Source organism: Bactrocera oleae, chromosome 2, assembly GCF_042242935.1.
Source record: "Bactrocera oleae isolate idBacOlea1 chromosome 2, idBacOlea1, whole genome shotgun sequence".
In the NCBI taxonomy this organism is placed as follows: Eukaryota; Metazoa; Arthropoda; class Insecta; order Diptera; family Tephritidae; genus Bactrocera; species Bactrocera oleae.
This window is the reverse complement of record NC_091536.1, coordinates 2,883,129-2,905,375: the sequence shown is the minus strand read 5'-3', so window position 1 is coordinate 2,905,375 and position 22,247 is coordinate 2,883,129. Positions and strand designations below refer to the sequence as shown.

At 33.2% G+C, this 22,247-nt stretch overlaps 1 protein-coding gene across 1 annotated transcript in view; it reads left to right on the top strand.

Annotated features, from left to right (window-relative positions):
• The window catches only part of Gld (Glucose dehydrogenase), a 35,920-nt gene that overhangs the window by 11,943 nt on the left and 1,730 nt on the right, over positions 1 to 22,247 (top strand). Inside the window, exons 2-5 of the mRNA XM_014242134.3 lie at positions 7,093 to 7,485; positions 9,411 to 9,531; positions 21,305 to 21,709; positions 21,870 to 22,201. Coding sequence (XP_014097609.1) covers positions 7,324 to 7,485; positions 9,411 to 9,531; positions 21,305 to 21,709; positions 21,870 to 22,201 — 1,020 coding nt within the window. The 5' untranslated portion in view covers positions 7,093 to 7,323. The remainder of the gene's footprint in view (positions 1 to 7,092; positions 7,486 to 9,410; positions 9,532 to 21,304; positions 21,710 to 21,869; positions 22,202 to 22,247) is intronic.

Genomic DNA, 22,247 nt, shown 5'->3' with positions numbered 1-22,247 from the left:
AAGTGCGGTAATTAAGTGCGTAGCCGTTACTTTTGCGTAATTATTTTAACAGCAAAAAGTAGAGGACAACAAAACAAACAAACCCAAAATGCATAAAAAGTCAAACTCACCGAGAAGCCTGAAAAAATGTAACCACTTTTTCTAATTTCATTTGGCTGAGTTTTCTTTTTCTACTTTAAATGTTTTCACTTTCAACTAAAGATTGAGTTTGCCGCTTCGTCTGTGGCGTTTGGCGCGCCACGCAAATTGAATTTTTGTGTAATCATTGTAAGCGCTGCACACGCATAATTTCTGTTTTACATATCTACCACATAAGCTTACATTTGGGGCATGCCGCGATTTCTAGATATTGTAAAATAAAGCTTGCGCTCGTGCAGTTTTTACCATTTTCTTATTTACGCAACAGTCATTGCGTGTGCAATGTATTACAATAATGAACACTTAAATGTAAAACAAGGCAACTGTGAGCAGGTTTTCGTTTAAAAATCATTGTTAATTGACATTGGCACGAAATACAAGGACTGTCAATTTTATGCACATAAAAAATAGAATATTAATCGTATAATTATTTAAGGGGTGCACGACTAGTTATTGGTGTTCATTGAAGCGGAAATAGTTGCAAAAAAATGCAAAAATATTAGTTATAATAATATTAGCAATAAAATATTTAATGGAAAAGTTATGCTCTCCCTTATTATCTGAGGCAATGGTTGTTCAGATCAGACCACTATAGCATATAGCTAACATGCAAGAAATATTGTGTATTTGTGAAGGATATAAGAGCTTCAACTGTTCTTAGAGCTCTGAGAATAGCTAGTTCCGCTCGGGGCCAGCTCCTGAGTATACTGTGCATACGAAGGCAATTCGAAGGCCAATTCTTTCAAATTTACGATAATTTTCATGGATATGTGACTGTAAAGTTGTAGAGAGAATGCATAATAAATAATCACGCTCATTTAGATACAGCATGTTCAGCTTCGGCATGTTAAAAACTAAGCAAAATAAGTATTTAAATCATTGAATTATATGAACTTCAATTATTATGTCACTTCCTTCATCACCGTGAGTTTCGCAGTCAATAAATATAGCTAATATATTATTTAAACTGAGGTTATAAAACATTTCTATATTTTCAGTGTACGTATTCAAAACTGCATCGATCGTAGTATCATATCTTATTAGTATATTTCTATCAGTATTCATTTCAAGGATTTATAATTATGTCAAGTATTGACTAACTGAAGCAGATTCCACTTTGCTTAAGTCAGTTCTCAAATTTTTATTTCGAATAATTTTCAGAAAACACGATATGTTGATAAAAAATAATCAACATAGTAAAAAAAAATTACAAAATTTCCATTTAAAAACCAGAGTGCATTACCAACCAAGCAAATAAACTCAGGCAATTGACAGCTTTACAATAATCACAAACGAATCAATAGATGTCTTCGATTCGCTAAGCGTTTGAGAGTAGTCAACCTAACGAGCTATACGAGATGTTCAAACAAACAGGCAGCACTTTTGGTACAACCATGTGTCAAAACACGTTTTAGTAGCAGTTTTATTTTGTTATAAACTATTATAAATAAGTTTAAGTTTTAAGTTTTTACAATCAAGGGATTAAAAGAGATATGTATTTTCATTTGTCATTTGAACCATTCACAATAGTAAAACTGGTCTAAAGTATGCAAAACAAAACTTGGTAATATTGAAGATAGCTGCTGTATCACTTTAAGGAGGTATCCGCATACTCCCTTTTACGAATTCAACCCGATTACTTTGTTGTTGCTTTTATATGAAATTTTTTGACAAGACAAAAGCACGGAAAGATAGCCAGCAGAGAAATGGCGAACCCAAAACAGCTAATATTCATATTTGCAATCTACTGCCATCACAAACTGAACAATGAAATCGGTGCAGCCGTCTTTTCTTGTTTAAACAAAGAAAGTGTCTAATCGATGTTGCCGTTAGACTAATGGCATACTCTGCAAAGTGCTGAAACATTTACACATTTGTCTCCATAAATATCTTTATCTGGATTTTTGTCTATAACAACATCACACATATTTTATTGTCAAACAAAAGACTTGAGCAACGAACTTCAATTCCTACAAATTATATTTAAACGAAATGCTTTCGCATTGATTAAAAAAAATATCGAATATATATATACTCACAAATTTTTGCAATCCTGCTGAAAATATGCCTGAAAATAAAAAAAGTGGAAACATCATTAAAATCACTTGGTTTAAATCAAAAGGCCAGCCAAAAAGTTGGACTCAAAGCACATACCAAGCAAAAACGTTTACTCCGGTTGCACCGAAGCACAAATACAAAGGCTCCTTACAAGAACTTGATTCCGATCGTTCAGTTTGTATGGCAACTATATGATATAGTGATCTGATCTGAAGAATTTCTGCGGAGAATGCATTGTTGCCTTAAAAAATAACTCGTGCCTAATTTCGTGCAAGTACCTCGTCAAATAAAAAAGTTTTTCATGTAAGCACTTTACTACTGATTATTTATGTATATATAATATTTTATAGGGTCTCCGACGTTTCCTTTTGGGTGTTACAAACTTCGTGGCAAACTTTATATACCCTGTTCAGGGTATAAAAATGAGTAGATATGCAACAATGCCATTAACTAGCATGCAACGTCAATAAAACAACAAAACAGTGACTGCAACAACAATTCCTCAGCGATGACTAGCAGTGTCGAAGAAGTATTTACGGCTGTCTAAAGCAACAAAAACGAACGCGGCATCCGCTGTGCCAGTAATAGCAAGCACTAACAACTGAAAGTGAAAATAGGAAGTAGCTGCCACATACAAGCTACCATGTTGGCAAGCAGCCGCAGCTATTTAGAAAAGAGCCAAGGTACTGTAATATTTGCAGCGGCAGCTGTTCGCGTTTCAGAAAGAGTACCTTAGTTAGCAGCAGCTGCTTCCATAGCTTCAACATCAACAAGCCGCCTGAGTAAAGCAGCTTCTTAAACTACTTGGCAACTTGTACAAGCAAATGCATCGCATGGAAAAGCATTTCTTTCGCAACTGCTACTTGTTGGCTTGCTGCAAGAAATGGCATTTCTCTGCATGTACTTGTAAATGTCTGTTTGCATGGCCATTTATGCATTTCTAAGCCGATGGCCAACCATTGTAGCCAGTTGTTACGGTTGCAATTACAATGGGGCTGGCACTCGTCGCACATGTGTTGAACATGCCACGAATATCTCAGTCGATTAGCATTTAAAGTTGGTGATTAGATGCATTTCTGTACCCCTGTTGCTGTTGTTGTTGTGGTGCATGTTGTTGCAAATATCTTACTCCATATATTTGAGTTGTGTCGTAACACACTACTAATTAATCAAATATATCTCGAAGTTTCATGTCTGGATTTTTGTCACTCCATTAATATTATATATATATGTATAATAGCATTGACTTTAATGCGGTAACATCATCACAAGTTTTGCCTGCAAAACCATTTATTAAGGCTTTGGAGCTGGTTATTTATTGAGCTGTTTCATTTTGCAACAAATATGCAACTTTTAACACAAATATTTTACATTTGATGATTTTTAAGACTATTTTCATGTCACGCATTTTCAAGGTTCTAATGACAGTTTACAGCTCCATCTCACAAGTGAATACTGCAGATATCAAATTTATATTTTAATTTTGTTCACAGGAAAATACAAATTTTAGAAAAAATCGCTAAAAATGATTTGCATAATCTTTCTCAATTTTGTATAAGCATAAATTAATTTCTTTTGTTCGCAGATATCCTGGCCACATAGCGCCACATTTTATATGACAATATGTACATCGGTCATTTGATATAATGTTTGTTTTCTATTTAAACAAATGATTTTTATATTATCTAGCTATTGATCTTAAAGCTAAATTCTTCGTTAAAAGATCATTGCTTTTACGAGTATTTGCACTTGTATATTCATCCATAACGACTATTTTGCCTTTTTGTAGAACCACCACCATCAAATAACTGTTGAACCTCAATTAGAGAAATATATTTCTTTAAGGTTGTCGATTCTTGCATGCGCCCTACAGTTATTATGATTTATGCATTTCCATTGTCACGCGTGGCTGACTCATAATTTTTTTTAATTACTTAGTTGCATGTGAGCAAAGGCGAATCTTCGTTTAATTTGTTAAACAATTCATAGCGTATCTTCATTAGTAAGTTTCATTGAGTATGGCAAAGATAACGGCAAACCTTAACCCATAATTTACCGACATTCTTTTGAAATGCATGAAAATAAATGGAAGATGTTGATCTCAAGTCATTATTTTTGGATCAGTTAAGAAATATATGTATATGAAAATAGTTTATCTATAACCAATAAAAAAGAATATAATTAATAAAAAATAAGTTTCTGCACTGGGAAGTAATATTTGATACAATACTGATATTTGATTATAAGTGACTAGCAAAAAATTCGCTCTGATTTTTATTAAGATAGCTTCACATATTGACCAATACATAAAGTGTTAAGTCAACCGGATGTTTGAAAATCCTTCTATTAGTTATATAATAAAATATAACAACAATGATTGTTATTAAGAAGTCGGCGACCAGCTTAAAGCTGTCATTAATCATTCACTTTACTGAGTCAAATGCTTATTATCTAATGTTTTTCAAATTAAAAACTCATTACTTTTAATGAATTTTCGCCAAATGTAAGTAGTGTAACACTAAAAAAGATGCTTGCAACATCTTCGAACTCGAATTCGAATTCTGCTGCAGTTTATTAGACGCAGCTTTTGTTGTAACATACAGTAAATTTCGATTTCATTACTATGAATTATTCATTATTTTTGCGTTTTCATTGCTGTTGTATTTGTTTGTGGCGTTTTCTGTGGCCTTGAGGCAGCTATAAATTAACGCTGAAAAAGCGGCTGCCGACAGACATTGTACCGTTGCCCACAAAAAAATGATATTACCGTTATTTTGGCAGCTGCCGATTTTAATTGTCGTTTTGTTGGTTTATTTTTAACGCTGCGCCTAGTTTACAGTTAAGGTCATGCGAACTTTAGGAAGAAAAATTTTATGAATTTCAATTGTTTATTATTATTAAAACAAACATACCTTCAATTGCAATTTTTTAGGCCTCTTGCTAGATGTGTGCCCAGTTGTTTATTTTGTAATTATAAGACTCATTCAAGTTTACGTTTGTTTACTGACATTTTCGATTCAAAATATTTTAAGTGATAACTTAATTCCTAAGCTTAAGCTAAGTAAATTTTTTTCAAGATTGTCAAAGTATATACTCAGTGTAGACTGCTAATTTCAGAATGGGAATTATGAAGCGATCCTAATTGAATAGCTCCGAAGAATAAGTTGTTTGTAGATGTTTTGCTAGTGCGCAAGTTCAGTAGAAAAAAAAGTTCTAACAAATCAATGCCAAGTTCACGAATGATAAATAAATATATTTGTCAGCAACTGCTTTATCCGCCTGCGTGATCATACAAATACCATGTAATATCTTTTATTTTGTTGTATGCTATTGTTAATTCTGTATAATCGAGGTTCTCAATTTACAATTTACAAATATTTAAAAATATATTCTTCTTGCCACTACACATTGGATAAAAGTTTTAAATAGTAAAAAATATCTCTGATTTCCTTCAGTCCTGTGGAGGTACTAAACTTTAAGCATTTGTAAACTTAATTATTTACTATATGCATATGTGAACCAAACGATTTTACTGACCCAAATTATATAATATATTATATTATTTATTCTTTATATAGATATTGAACATGAAACATTCTGGGCTGAAAAAATATTAATATTCAACTATCATAAACTAATTCGAAAAATGTCTAGTCTGTAACTAGAATTTGCCGAAAAAAGTCGAACTGTTCTGAAAGTAATCAGACTCATATATTGTTAAGAAATATTATTAATATAGATATTTTTACTGCGCATTTACCATTTTTTTTTTTGCTTTTAAGTTTAACTCCATAAATTTGATACAGGGGATTGCAGTGCTGAGGGACACCTTGACGGTTAATATGTACATATCTTACAAACAAATAAAGCTATATCAACCAAACTAACTGATAAGAAATCTTTGTAGCAGTTTTTTCTACATTATGAAAATGGTTTACATCCGATGATAACTACACCCATTACCCATTTAACGGTTTTTTTGAATTGCGATAACTCACTGAATAAAAACGTCAGAAAGCAAATTTCCCACCCGAGATAATTAGGAAGAACTTTATACTAGAAGCAGGTATCCAAATTGTACAATGGGCGTGGCACCGACCACTTTTAGCTGAAACCACATATCTTAGAAATGACTGGATCAAATACTGCCCTTGAGGTTTAGCTTATCACGTACAAAAATTGTCGAAGTCGGACCATAAATTTGCAGGTGCATTTACCTAACATGTGGTTCAAAGAGGCCTTAGTTGACTTTTTACCGAAAATATCGATCAATCTGTGAGGTATATTACTAAAATGCAGAGCAATCCTTTCCTTTGCGTCAAAAACGGTTTCATCGGGTCAATACATACCCTAATACTAACCCATTTTTGTATCAATATATTATAGCTTAATTCCGAAAATGTGTGATACTGGTACACGAATTATCCCAGTTTCCTTTTACCTTATATTATGATCTTCGTTATTCTAGCAGACTTTATGTCGAATATGTCGGTCAGTGAGTGCGTTATCTTCATAAAATTGCAATGCAGCATATTCTAGAGGAAACTTGAGTAAACTCGATCCAATTAGTCATATTTTGGTACAATATTACAAATATACGAGTATCGGTACTGTTGAGCTCAACTTTTGAAGATTTTTTCCGGAATCAGCGTCCAACCAAATATATATAAAAATTAAATAAAAAAAAAATTAATGACCGAACCTATAATGTTCGATTTCATGCTAACTCAGTACTCTCTATTTTGCCTGATGTTTGTAATTCTGAAAAAGCGAGTTTTGAGAACTAGAAATTGAAGAATGCTCGTATAGAGCAATACATCTCTGCTCAGCAGCTACTCTATAACCAGAAAATCAAATTTATATAAATTGTTGTTTTATTTACGCTCTTATTTACAGACCAAGCAACAAGAACATACGAACGAAACTGGATCGTGCAGATCTGATCAAAAGCGTGCAGACAGAGGCTTACCACTAACAAAGCAATAACAAGTGTGGCACAATAACAACAAATGCATTAAGATTATTAGAGTGTCACATTAGTGTTTACTTTCAAAAGCAAATCATTAAGCTAAAACAAAATCAAAAATAAAAAAAGCTAATTGTCTATAACAACAACAAGCCGTAAATATGTCAACCGGTCGCTGCGATTGTCTGGTGAGCGTGCCAACCGGTCCCACATTAGCATCCACTTGTGGCGGCAGCGCATTCATGCTCTTCATGGGTCTGCTAGAGGTGTTCATACGCTCGCAATGTGATCTCGAGGATCCCTGTGGCCGCGCCACGCCAAGGGTAAGTCAAAATAGTTAATCTAACGAGCAATAACCATGAAATATAAACGTAAGCACACACGTATTATTCAAATGTCGTTTATATATTTTTGAACTATTTGTTGTATTCATTAATATATTTCATTTACATATATGATTTCATTGATCAAAACTTCTATCGATTTTTTTTTAATTCGTTGTTGACTGACTTTAAACGGATAAAAGTTTGTTCCCGTTACGTAGATCCGACTATCTATTTATTCATTTATCTTTGCGGGTCTAATCTTATCTCCTGTGTGTATCAACACAATGTGCGAATTTTGAAAATCTGAGTAAAGGTATCGGCTGACGACTGTTCAAGCATAGCATACATAAATTATTGAAACCATTTTGTATAGTACAAATAGGACAGGATTACCCTTCCTAAAAATATCAGTTAAAGAACCAAGTTTCATAAATCTAACCGATTTGATAAAACTTATATTATTTTATTATAACCAAATTTATAAATTAAGAGATTAACAGATTATCATATATTAAAGAGAAAGCCTATTCGTAAGGCTTAAGGTATATATGTGCTCTGTGGTACAATAATATACGCACAACTTGAGGCATTCTGTAGTGAATAAAAAGTCAATTATTAAAAGAAACTTTTGCAAAATAAGAGCACGTACCCTCTCACTTTTGCTCTTCAAATTTTATTGTTTCTTACATTTTATCAATTGATTTTTCCGCTGAAATAACTATTTGCTCAACAAGCTTGATTAGAAGCCGTGCGTCAACTAGATTCTGAACTATTTAAATAAAGAGCTAAAGTGATGTAAACCGACAATAAACAATTTATTAGTATTTAAGGTAAGAACGATTATATGGCTTACGCTCTAGAGCAGAGACCAATTTGTTATTATCCGTTACTAAACTTGATTTTTATAATTTTATTAAATCCGATTGGACCTGTTTCTTGTGCAGAACGAGTTTGGGTTTTCCTTTCAATTAGAAATACCAATTTCGTTTTGGTATGAAAAACGTAAGCAATTTAAAATTGATACGGTTCAAATTTCGGTTTCCAAGATAGAGAACCTTAGATTCGAGCTAAGATTGGATTAGATTCCATAGTCGATCCACTTGGGCAGCTTATAATGACGATCCCTTGTGGTACCCAGAAGTTCTCACCCTCATAACATACATATATATATTGGCAAAGCGTTTAAGCTGATCACACATATTTTTAAGGCGGCTAACGTTAGTTTCGGCTATTTCTTCTGGTTCGACGTAGGTATGTCTGCCGATGTTTCAACTTCAGTCATGCAGAAGCTGGACAATGTAGCAGAAAGTGCCCTCCTTTCATACAACTATGACAACTTACGTCCGACTGTATGTAGAGGTTAACAGTATGAATGCCTATTGGACCAATTGCAATAAAATATCTAACGATTGCGACAAGATGAACTATCCTAAGAGCAAGTAGCTCAGTAGATCTATGAATTCTATTATAGTCCAGAGAGATCAAAGTTTATGAGTTCAACGCTAGTATTGCCGCTCTTCTGTCAGAGTGTATGCCCACCTATCTGAAAGAAACTGTGCGAGTTTCAATGTGCTCAGCGCTCTCTATAATAGATACATTACATTGCGATATATGAGTCAATTATTCAAAAAGTCAGTAAAACACAGATGAGGGGTAACAATGCTTTTCCCGATAAAGTGAAATAATAACATACGATTTATAAAACATTTGTGTGGCTTGGACTGAAGTCTTTACATACATATATACTGATAGAACTCGAAATGCAGTAACAAAGGATAAAATATTTTTTTGAATAGTTTTAATTCATAAAATCGGTTTCAATGCATTTGCTATTCCTCATATTTATTTTGCTATTTTATAAGCTTTTATTGACATTTTACCTACATAAATATTTATTTGGTATTTGTTTTCCCATACGAAAGTTTCGTTCGGAGCCCGATTATGACTATGATTTTATTGTGATTGGCGGCGGCTCAGCTGGTGCGGTTGTTGCATCGCGTCTCTCAGAGGTACCGCAATGGAAAGTGTTGCTCATCGAAGCAGGTAAGTGTTGAACAATTTATTGCTTAAAAAATTATGCCGACAACTTGATGTGGATATGTATATGAATATGAAGTTTTGACATAAAATTTAGTGTTCGAATTTGGGCATGCTACTTGAAGGCACGTAATGTGATAGTAATTTTGATATTTATAGCATGAGTTTTAATGGTTGTAATCATTCTTGTATTTTGCGATGTAGTATTTAACACTATTATATTATATTTTATAGAGTTATGATATTATTGTTAGTTTTGTCAGACGATTTTCAATATTTTACGTTGTGTTGATTTTGTTTTAGAGATTCCTTTAATGATATTGATTTTCCATTACATTTTTGTTTTAAATAAATATTAGTATTAGTTTTGTTAGGTTTGTAGTCATCTCATATATTCTTCAAAATCCAAAGCCTGTTTGAGGCGTTCATTTTGAGAAATTTTATCAGATTTGTTTAAAATTTAAAACTTTAAGATATCGATAAGTCCTGAAATTCTGATAGTCCAATACGTCCAAATCTCAATATTTTTATTTGTGTCTCCCCATAGTACGTATACAGTCTTCTTTATATAATATTATGTGTACACATAATGCGTAAAATAAAACCTGAATAGCGAGTAGTTTACAGCTAACATTTTGACTTAGTTCTCTATATGCTTTTACAAGTCGATTAATTGCTCGTTTAAATACACAACTTAAATAGTTTTACATGTACGTATGTATGTAAGTACAATCAAAATTTTTACAGCGATTTTTTTGCAATTACTGATTGCTCACAAGCGATAGGAACCCGTTGATTTAAATTATGATATTATCATAGAGATATGCTTTAGACAATTAAGAAAACCAACACATTATATACAGATAATGAAATAAATGGACTGAGCTCATAATGCTTTGTGAATAGTGATAGGTTATTATCGAAAAAAATTTTCGCGTAATCTTATTGAGTACATATTTTAACTCGAGAAATGATAATCTTTTAGGGTCTGAAAAGTTCGTGTAGTTTTACAGAAAACACATTTTTCTGAAATGTTTGTGTTTATTTTATTATCCAAAATAATTGCAATCGAGGGCGAAACACCGGTTAGAGCGATACTCCAACATTTTAAGTATACTTTCCAAGTACGATTTGTATTTCGCTTGAAAACTGGCCTCATTTTTGCCATTTATTTCGGAACATATATAAGAAATTCGTAGCCCAATTCAAACAGTTATTCTATCGGTTTCGATTATTTGTGACACTGTGAATACGTCGATTGTAATACCCAATTATTCATAAACAATATATACAATACGTTGCTTTGATATCTTTAGAACACCAGCTATTTCGTTTATCCTCAATTTATGATAATCACAAAGATTTTTACTTGGCATAAAAGTAAGGACGAGTTCGTAAATAGGCGTAATCGGACCGCTGCCATGTCCACAAACGCCATTAATCGAAAACGTACAAAGTGCCATAACTATGCCGTAAATTAAGATACAGAACTGAAATTTGGAGGAAATCGGACTACAACCATGCCAACATCCCATATAAAATAGTTTTAAATTCCAAATGATTTTTTCACATTCCAGTATACAAATAAAGCACTAATTAATATAACGGTATAAAACTTCGCACAAAGAGTGCCATGACCAAAAATTGTCAAAATCAGACCATAACTGTTCAAGCCCCACATACCGAATAAGTGGACCTCAGAGCGTATGGCTAACTTTTTGGCAAAAATATCGATCAATCTGTGTGATATGTTATCAAAATTCGGGGAAAACGTTTTTGTGATAATAATATACGCTTGTGTCACAAATGGGTTGAATCGGGTCAATACTTCCCCTTATCCCCCACATACCTAATAAATATCGGCCAATGTGGGAGTTATTTTAATGAAATTGAGAGCGTATTTTTCTAATAACTGCATACCTTTGTGTCTAAAATACATAAAATCGGAAGAAAACTTAGTTTAGGCCCCATATAACTGACATTCAGGATTTTGGAACATCCGGCGACTTTACTACATATATATGTATATTTACATTTATATACATATTTATAAAATTGCTTTAAAATAAGTTTTGAGGTATATCTGAACAATGCCCAAAATTACTGCAATTAATGCTAATACTTTTCTCGCATTTTAGTGTCTAATTACAAAGTTTACCTATAATATGTTTGTGCTATGTACTACTGTATGTATGTTTTTATGAACTCGTTTATGGAAAAGATAGGTAAATTTGTTTGATTTTTCAGTCTATAACTACATTCGTGCATCGTAATATTGCCCATTTGAAGCAAAAAACCAGGCGGCCAAAAATGAATCAAGCCAATTTTCGATACCCTGTTCTGAAGTGAACCGTATTCCGATAAGGTTGGTTTACTTGGACTGGAAAAAATGGTAGTCAGAAGGAGCAAGATCTTCGCTATAAGGCGGGTGAGGCAAAACTTCCCAGCTGCTATTTTTCAAATAACTTTTATTCGGTCTTGCAATATTAGGCCAAGTGTTGTCATGATAAAAAATTATTGCCGCGTGTCTAGTCACAAATTTTGATGATTTGTTGCCGATAGCGTTCCTCATTAAAGGTTCCTCCGATTTTAGAAGCTCATAATATAGCACGTTCTTCTAACCCCACATAACACACAGCACTACCTTAGCGTCAGCGATATTCAACTTTACCGTTGATTTGATTTTTTTGCGTTTGAGGTTGTCTTGATTTATCCATTTTTCATCACCAGTCACAATTCGATGCAAACACAACTTTTTGGTAGCCTGTATCTCTGATAGGGAAAATTGTATTACAACGTTTCCTGGCTTCAATTCATATGGCATCCAATTTCCTTGCTTTTGAATATATCTCGTTACTTTTGTTGGTTCTGAAATGACTGCTTGAGTGACTCCCAAAGATTCTGCGAGCTCTTCTTGTATTTGTGAACAATCTTAGCGAGTAATGCTTTCTGTTCCTCTTCAAACTTTTTTGACCGCCCAGGACGCTCTTTGTCTTCCAAGCCAAAATCACCACTCTTAAGTCGTGCAAACCACTTTTGGCACGTTTGCTCAGTTAGAATTTGAATTTCGGAACTCTTGATCGGAATATTAGAACAATGGAATAATAATCAAGTTACGCCATCTCTCACAAATATAGTTATAGACCCAATAATAGGTTTAAACTATTCCACATTCTTCTTTTCTGTTTTTGATTAAAAAAATAATAAGTTTTTTATCACCATTCACAGATGGAACATCCATCAAAATATCAGAAATATAGGTACAGTAATTGCCATTTAAAACAAACACTCCTACTGGAAAACGTCCTGTTTGTCGCTTATATCCTTGTGTCTACAACTCTTTATTATAAAAATATTAACAAGTAGATAAATAGATAACTAATGATTAAAATCATTGCCGTAAAAAGTACAGCATAGAGTTACTTTTTTTAACTTTTTTTGCAATATGCGTACTGGCGCCGCGGTCGTACCTCGGTCACCATTAAATATACATAACTCAAACAGATAAGGTGTTTTTTATTGACTTATTTTCCACTTTTTCCTTTAATATATAATACAAAATATAATTAGTCACTACTGTTATATATTTCATTTTGTGGAAATTGATCGTAAAGTTGGTTTACATAACTGCTTACTCCACTTAAATAAACCCGCTCTAGCGCTGAAAATGTGGGACAGCTTAAGCTTTGTAAATGACAATTGTCATGAGCAATTAAAAGGTTTAAACCAACGAAAGTAAAAATGAGTACAATTGTTGTTTTCGTACATGTGTACATACATATGCGGAATGTTCCACATCAGCACCCATTATAATGAAACTCATAATATGCAACAGCGCACCACTTGTAATTGTACTTGTATGTTAGGTAGCGTAATTAAAAATTAGTCACAATCATTGCATAAAGCCGCAAACAAACACACATACGAATAAAATATTCATGAAGTATTCGGACATGGATATTTTTATTATACCTATATATTTACTGTTATTGAACGGAATCTTCTTTGCATTCTGGTAGCTTTTAGTTGCAACAACTCCTTTTTAAACAAGCAGCATACTAATTCGCAATAGCTAAAAATATAATGCAGTGGTGGGAGTTAGTTATATATAATTTAAGTAAATTAATTGTAAATAATGCTATGCATCATTTAATTTTCGGAAGGCATCATGTTCTATTATTGCTGAATAGAAGTAGGCGTCAAGACCACAACTCTCGGGGGTGTTAATTAAGCGAAGGGTACTAAATACGAACGGCCATATCTCTACGAAATGAAACGCTACAATATGGTGAAAGACTTTATGATATATGACATATAGATGCTAACCAACGCAGACTTTTGATCTTGAAATATCTATAAAGCAATATAAAAAGAAATATAGCTACCCAAACTTTGCATTTAACAGGTAAAATACGAGTACACCTCAAATCACTCTCATTTTCAAAAGAGCACAATACTTTCTTAAAAAAAAAAGTATATGATCAAACTCCACTATTTCCCCTTCTCATAAGACTTTACTTTAGCCCATATATTTATGAAAAATTTAATAGCAATAACATTTCAATCTCAATAAAACTTCTCAGCTTTAGTGCAGCACACATTGTTAAAAAAAAGGAATTTAATTACAATATTATAAACAATGCGGAGAGATAATGATATATCTATGTATTCTTTTTATAATAAACTTGAACAAAAAATATTTCTGGGTTTCAAAGTATTTGTGTGAATTATTATGACAAATAAGTAGCATAAAATTAGCATTGCTCGAAAGCAGTTCTGCCTCTAGGGATTTTAAGCAGAGACTTGTACGTCATATAAATCTTATATATGTAAGTAAGATTAGTAATTAGCAGAACACATAAGCCTGCATCACCTGTTATTTGCCCCTCAAAGTAGCATTCGGAAATATGATGAAGTATCTCCTCCGAATCCTCTAATTGTAAGTTCAAGCACACCCTCTAATAAGTTCATAATCAGTATCCGCTTGAATTGAATATTGTTGCAAGTTTTTCAACATTTTCATTTATTAATTTACTTTTTTGTACAAGTATTTTAACTAACTTACCCTAGTAGGGTGCTTAAAAGGTCGAAATATTCCCAAAATTAAATTCAAATATAATCTGACGCTGCTTTTTGTGGGTTTCAAATACAAAGTTGGTTAAATAAGTCAAACAGTATATTAAACACTTAAAATATGGCAGCTTAGGCGTAAGTATAATACATACCTAATAAGTATTTGAAATTCAAAATTCTTTGACGCTACTCATTAATACTTAAAATAGCTAAACTACGGTAAAATTTTCATTTTGGATGTGTGAGTTTGTTTTTAATTTTTTTTTTTCTTTGTTTGCAAATATCTGCAAACCAGTTGGTATTACATACATATACTCGTTTGTTTCTATGTATAGTACAATATGTTTGCATTGCGTAAGTGAGTGCTTTGTATATACATCACTTATCATTTGCTGAAACGAGTGACAAATGATGGAATGAAGGATGACTATGTTAAGTTTCCATAAAAGGGATTTACTGGCCTTTACTGCCGAGTACAACGAAGATGTTGCATTGTAGTTTTTTTTTTCGTAGGCTATATAATAACAAAATATAGGTACACATAGTATATTAACAAAACTTTAAATACTTGTCAGTAGTTCAAATCGAGAAGGGCCTCTAAAGGAAGGGCCTACTAAAAGCAGACCAAGCACCAAAAATCTTTGAGCAGAGGCAGTTCCTAAAAGGAAAATAATCAGACTTATGAAAACAATAATGCGAATTATGCCATACAAATTGATCAATCAGAATACAGTTCTTGTATAGAATTGTTTTAAATTAACAAGATATCTTCACAAAATACGGCATGAATTTTTGTCAAAGGCAACGATATAATCTTCAAAGATTGTTCAGATCGGACTACTATAGCATATAGCTGCCATACAAGCTGAACGATCGAAATCAAATTTTTCTGTGGAATCTTTTATATTTGTGGGAGGTATTATAGCTTCGTATACTTGCCGATACTTCTACGATTTAGAGTGCTTTCAGTTTTTACAAATTATTGAACGACATACCAACATTGATAGATATATACGAGTATAAATATACTTTTAAAAAGGTAAAAATATAAATGGACTATTAGTTTAGGAATTTGCTGTTATTTTGCGCACATATATCAATACATATATAGTTGCTATAGATTATAATTCTATAATTTTTTCTAACAGTAATAATCATAGATCTGTAATGACATACACATATAAATTAACTATACTATGGTTCTAAAAAATGCAAACACTTGTTTGAGTTTTTATCTGCATACGTTTTTCAACGACTTGAAGAGTCCATTTGTAAACTTGTAAGTCGGAAAATACATATGTCACAGTTGACCCTCCATGTTGAATGAATACATTCTTAATGGTTTGCAAAATTAATCGGCAGTTTGGCATTCAAATACAGTTAGGGCACATTTTTATAGCCGTAAATGTGTTTGGTATTATGCTACACCAAGTTCGTGTCTTAAGTCTTTGGTTAAATGCTTGCAATCGGGCCTACATAACCAAAAGCAAATGGAAAAATCTTTATAATACAAGCGTCGCTATAAAACAAGTTAACCGTAAATAGCTGATTTTTTCAGCTAATTTATGACTGAACCGGCCATTATGTTTGCAGATTTTTTTATTCTTCGAACCATTAGTTTTTTATTGCGTGTAAGATACAGCCGATTTCGCTATTTTGCACTTCTTTTGTTTTACATTTTCAAGGCTTTATCTGGCTGCTATTTTCTGTTATTAAATACACATACCGGTTTGGCTCCATACTCTTAAGGGTGAACTTCTGTAGCTCAAGCACAAATTTGTCTTTTAATGGCATCTTCTAACCCAAGAAAAGTAATTGCAAACACTTCGGCACTGATTATGCATGAAGCATACATATACTTTTATTAAAGTTACTAAACACAAAGCAAAAGTATTCTTCCATTCGTTCTTCTAGCGCATTTCGATTTGAATGACATATTCTAGCTGCTGGATTTCATCCACTAAACTCACAGAAGTCATTATGATGATCAGGGTTTAATGTTGTAGTTCCTCTTCAATACTCAGATTGTTCTTTGGGGACAAACACGCATTGGTAGCAAACTGTCTCTCTGTCCGTCCGTCTGTGCAAACGATAACCTGAGTAAAAATTGAGATATTTTGATGAAACTTGGTTCATATGTTCCTGGCATTACAGATCGAGATGGGACAAAATTGCTCTATAGGAGCCGATGTCCACGCATATATAGGTGAAAAACCATATCACGGGTTTATAGTATACAATGCTCATCAGCGTTGATTAGAAGTGTTTAAGAGTCCACACAAGAACTTTTCGCTCAAAGACCACTTTAATTATAAAATATTTAAATTAATTTAATTCAAAATATTTATTATAAAATTTTCCCCTTCAAAAAGTTGCCCTAATTCTCTAAGCATAAGTAATAAATAATAAAATAAGAATTGTATAATTCTTTACACTCGCATAAAACTTAATGCTGCTGACTTAATTATGTAAATGCACCTTAAATTTTTCAACTCATAATATCTACTCGCAACAAAATAATTGCATCAAAAATTTATAAAAGAAAAAATGAAATATACCTTAAGCAAAAACAACAAATATGCCTAAATTCACCACAAAGACAATTAAAATAAAAATTTAATTCACATGATAATTAGTCTTAGAAAGATTTCGTACATATTCGCGCACTAAATGAAGATTTCTTGTACTTGACCTTATTGTTGTTGCATTGTGCTTTATTATTAGTAAAGAGGAAATATGCAAACGAAGCGTGCGATGCGTGTGATACAGTTGGCATTGGATATGTTTGTGTGTATACGGTCATCCATAATACAGCAGCAGCAAGTCATAATTAACAAAAACCAAAACAAAAGTCATCATCTGGGAAGTGAAGATGAGAATTAAAAGCCCAGCTTTTTAAGGTTTTGATTAATTTGAATTCTTGAGAAATTTTAATTGGAAGCAATATAAAAATTGGAAGTTATAATGATTAAATTGATTCAAATTATTTGACTGCTTCGCGAATGATTGATTAACTAGCGTATGACACACGCTGAATTTTGATTTAAAAAAGGGTAGCAAACAAGTTTCGACGAATTTTATAATTCGAAATACGTGTACATACTTTAAAGTCAACTGACCGAGCCACGCTTTTTGTTTTTTTTTTTGTACCAAATTACATTCTCACTCTATGTCATTAAAATGGCTTTCATATCGACCGATATACATATACGATCTATATATTTAGTGTATCGAACCTTGAAGTTTGGCACAAATATTGAACCAAAATTTTTCATGTTGTTGGAGAGATTTGATTTACATAAATTTTCTCTATGGCGACACATTATTTCAAATTATTTCTAATATCGAAAGAACAAAGTTGCATTTCGATGCCAAAAAATTAAATCAATTTCGTGCTGGAGAAAGTTCTATCGTTTAAAATTACACATCAATGATCAAATATCACGAAAATATTATGAGTATATAAATCAACAAAAAAAGAAGTATATAAAGTAAAGGTTCATATACACATACATATATTAATAGAAACATTTTGTGATTTTTTTTTTTGGAGAGCATTTTTTGGCATTATAAAAAAAGATACATAAATAAATGTGACCACCGAGAAACTGGTATCGACCACACGGATTCTAAAACAATCAAAATTGAATTGATAGACCAACCGCTATATACTTAGCGTCTTAACCGTCTTAATTTGGAACCCACTGAACACCTTTCGTTCCCTCAAAATAAGAACAAAGTATTAACAATTTTTGTTAGCTATTTTCGACTGCTTAAGAAGCATCTGTTGCATGTTGCATCATTGAGACTAAATAAAATGCTTCAAAAATTAATTCAATGAAACCTCTCATGCGAGATAGCTATTTTTTAATGACGAATATTTATTTTTCCATTGCTAAGGCAAAAATGTTATTAAAAATCCACACAGCGATGACAAGTGACCCTAGGATAGCGGAAATAGCTGCATATACTTGTAGTTAATTTAAGCTATGTTAAATCTTTTGTAGTGTTCCCAGCTTAGAACTAACCAAATATTAGAAAAATCATGACATAGTTAAAAAAACATGATTGAGATCAGGATTGCTATTAATAAACTGGGTTACCCTGTCAGAATTGCCGGCAAAGCATTTGTAGTGCAGAATGGGTAGGTTAGTGCAAAAATTTCTCAACAAGAGCATGTAAGCATTCAACCAACCAACATATGCAATCAATTAATTCATATTTTTAATGAGATTAACGAGCGCGAAATACAAAATATCCTCCAATACAGGTTTGCATGCGATAAATTGTCGTCAATTATTGGCAACCAATTGCTGGCGACTGACAGCCAGCCGTAGCTATAGCAACTAAAAAGCTGTCGATATCAGAGCGTACACCGATAATCGCCTAATACCAAATTTCAACTGGTCAACAAGTAACTCATTACAAATATAATTAATTGCTAATGTATGCATGGATGTATATGCAATAGCTATGGTGCTTTGGTGCACCTAAATAAGTGTAAAATAAAGGAGAAGCAAAATAATTACTTGCAACGTCCCATTAAATCCATTAGCAGCATTGACGAGCTGCAAGACCTAGTTGCGTATGTGTGTGTAGTAGTAGTATGTGTATTTGAACCAAAATGAGTGATTATGAATGATTATGAAAGTCATCTTTTTTTTTACAAATTTTCTTTGTTTACTTAACTCTTGTGAAAAGTAATTATGTGATTTTCATTTGTTTATTTATTACCTTGCCTTTTTGGGTACCTTATATTACAAAACAAGCCGAAGATAATGTTTTTGTGGATTTAGCAATGCTAAACCAGCTACTCGTCTTTGAAATTGCCTAACATCGGGAATTCATTGAGTTACCCTGCAAAAACCAGAGGGCTTAGAGATACTTCGCTGACGCCATCGCGCAATTAACCCGTGAAAATTGCGCCATTTAACCACATAATTTGATATTCTCTAACCAAAAATGGAAAAAGGCAAAACGCGATGTAAAAGTAGCGGTAAATACGAGGGCTTTAAAGTGCCGACTTGCAATTGATTCACCGAAAATCGTTGCAAAGCACCTTTGAACTGTTTTGCCGCATGAATTAGTGGGCGTGAGATAAGAAAAAAAAATAACAATAAATGATTAGTAAAAAATAAAAATAAAAACAGTAAAAGCGAACTGGATTCTTCTTGTTGAGATCAAGATTACACCAACGATACGTCAACTTTGACATTAACTTAACCGCAAGCAAAATGAAGGCAATCAGAAAAAAACATTGAAATGAAACTGAACTGAGTAAATAGAAGCGATTTTAAAGCAACAAATATGTGGAGACAGTTAACTGCACAAAAATAAAAAAGCTTTAAACTTAATTACGATGATTATTCGAACCGTGGGATAGTGAATAGACAACAAATGAAATTGAAGAATAACTAGAGGAATTAAATTGAAAACAGACTGACATTAACACACTCATAAATTATGCAAAAATGTAACAAAAACATATAAATTTAGATAAGATAAGAAAATATATATTAAAATAAAGTAATAAATAAACTTTGTGATAATTAGTTTGAAATTTCTTCAGCATCATCACTCAAGCTGAAACAATAAGTTGTTTAAGTTGAGAAAATCCAATCCGAGAGATAGGGCATATCTTATTTTGACATGCTGTGAACAAAGTTTTAAAGCGTTAACTGCGTAGGTGGAGATTTGTAGCTGATGATGAGACTATTTAGACTGCCAACTAAGAAAGTGGTAGCTTGGGATTGCGGGGTATTCACTAACTACAGTCGGGCAGAAACTTTCGGAACTGGAGAACTAAGTGACGTCCTAACTCGTTCAGCAGCAGCAGTTGGACCGATAGGCCGGAGCTTTTTCTGGCAAGGCAATTCACACCATAAAGATTCACAAACTACTGCGCTGCACCCTATAAACTGAAATAATTCAAACAATTAATAAATCTCAATAAGCGATAAAGTAGAGATACTGCTGAGAATTTACAAACACGACGTTCGTAATACTCACTAGAAGTTTTAGTAAAATCCACGGCTTCTTAAACCTATTAAATCTATTAGAGTTATGCGACTAGATTAGACGCTGTCAACAGGATAGGGCAAGATAAACTACAGGCCGCAGTGCAAACAAAACAATTTACTATTGCTATTTAATTTAATTTAAAATTATTGAGGCTATAAATACGAGGAGTGTCATTTAAAGTAATGCGGAAGTGTGAAGCTTTTCATTTCTTATCTAAAGAATGATGGATGATGTGATGGGTAGAGAAAAAAATAATTTAAAACCATTAACATATTTAAATTAGACATAAATATATATATATTTCAAAAACATCAATTAATGCCTAAACCAAACTGGTGATTCTCTTTTTGAGAAATTCTAGTAAAAATATGGCTAAAATGCGATCTGCAAATACCATAAATGTCATTTAACAAATATTATTCGTACAAAAGTTTCGTTCGCTTACAAAGTTTCACTGATATTAGTTAGTGGATCAACCGTATGGTAGCCTTGTCAATTAGACTCGACCGGTACAAATCGGTACAAATTTAATTTATTTAACATTAGAGCACAGTTGAGCCTTATCATATTGGTAAAGGAACTCTTTCATATACCAGTTTCTCTAATCCATTGTTTAAAAAAAAATCGAATGTAGAAAATGTACATATTTATAACTCCTTGTCTTCATTTTTCTCTCGCATTTTAGGCGGAGATGAACCGGTCGGTGCGCAAATACCTTCGATGTTCTTGAATTTCCTTGGCAGTAATATTGATTGGCGCTATACTACCGAGCCGGAAAGTAGTGCTTGTTTAGGCTCAGAAGGACGGCGTTGTAGCTGGCCGCGTGGCAAAGTTTTGGGCGGCACATCGGTACTGAACGGGATGATGTATATGCGTGGCAACCCCGAGGACTATGATAATTGGGCTGCATTGGGCAATCCCGGTTGGTCATATGAGGACGTACTACCATTCTTTATGAAATCAGAGGACAATTTACAATTGGATGAGGTGGATAAGAGCTTACATGCGAAGGGTGGACCGCTACCAGTTTCACATTTCCCCTACAATCCTCCATTGGCGTATGCAATATTGAAGGGCGGCGAGGAGATGGGTGAGTATGTTACAATTATTATATTCATAGAAAAGTTATCACCACACCCAAGAACTGGTGCTTTTAAAGGGCATTTGTAAACTTTTAACTGGCGGGAAATGAAAACTTCTCATATTCCCACGTTCCCATGTACTTAAAGCCTGTATACATCCCCTTTCAGGCTACACGGTGCAGGATTTAAACGGTCGCAACTCCACCGGTTTTATGATTGCCCAGATGACAGCTCGCAATGGCATACGTTGGAGTTCGGCGCGTTCATTCCTACGTCCGGCCCGTAATCGCAACAATCTACACATTCTGCTGAACACTACTGCCTCGAAGGTACTATTCAAGCCCGACAGTAAAACAGTTGTTGGCGTAGAAGTGATCGATCAGTACGGTAGCTCACGTAAGATATTCGCCAAAAAAGAAGTGATCGTCAGCGGTGGAGCCGTGAACTCACCACAAATACTACTGCTCAGCGGTATCGGACCATCTGATGAGTTAACGAAGGTACAATATGAGTCATACATTTGATTGACATAACTTTGTTTTCATT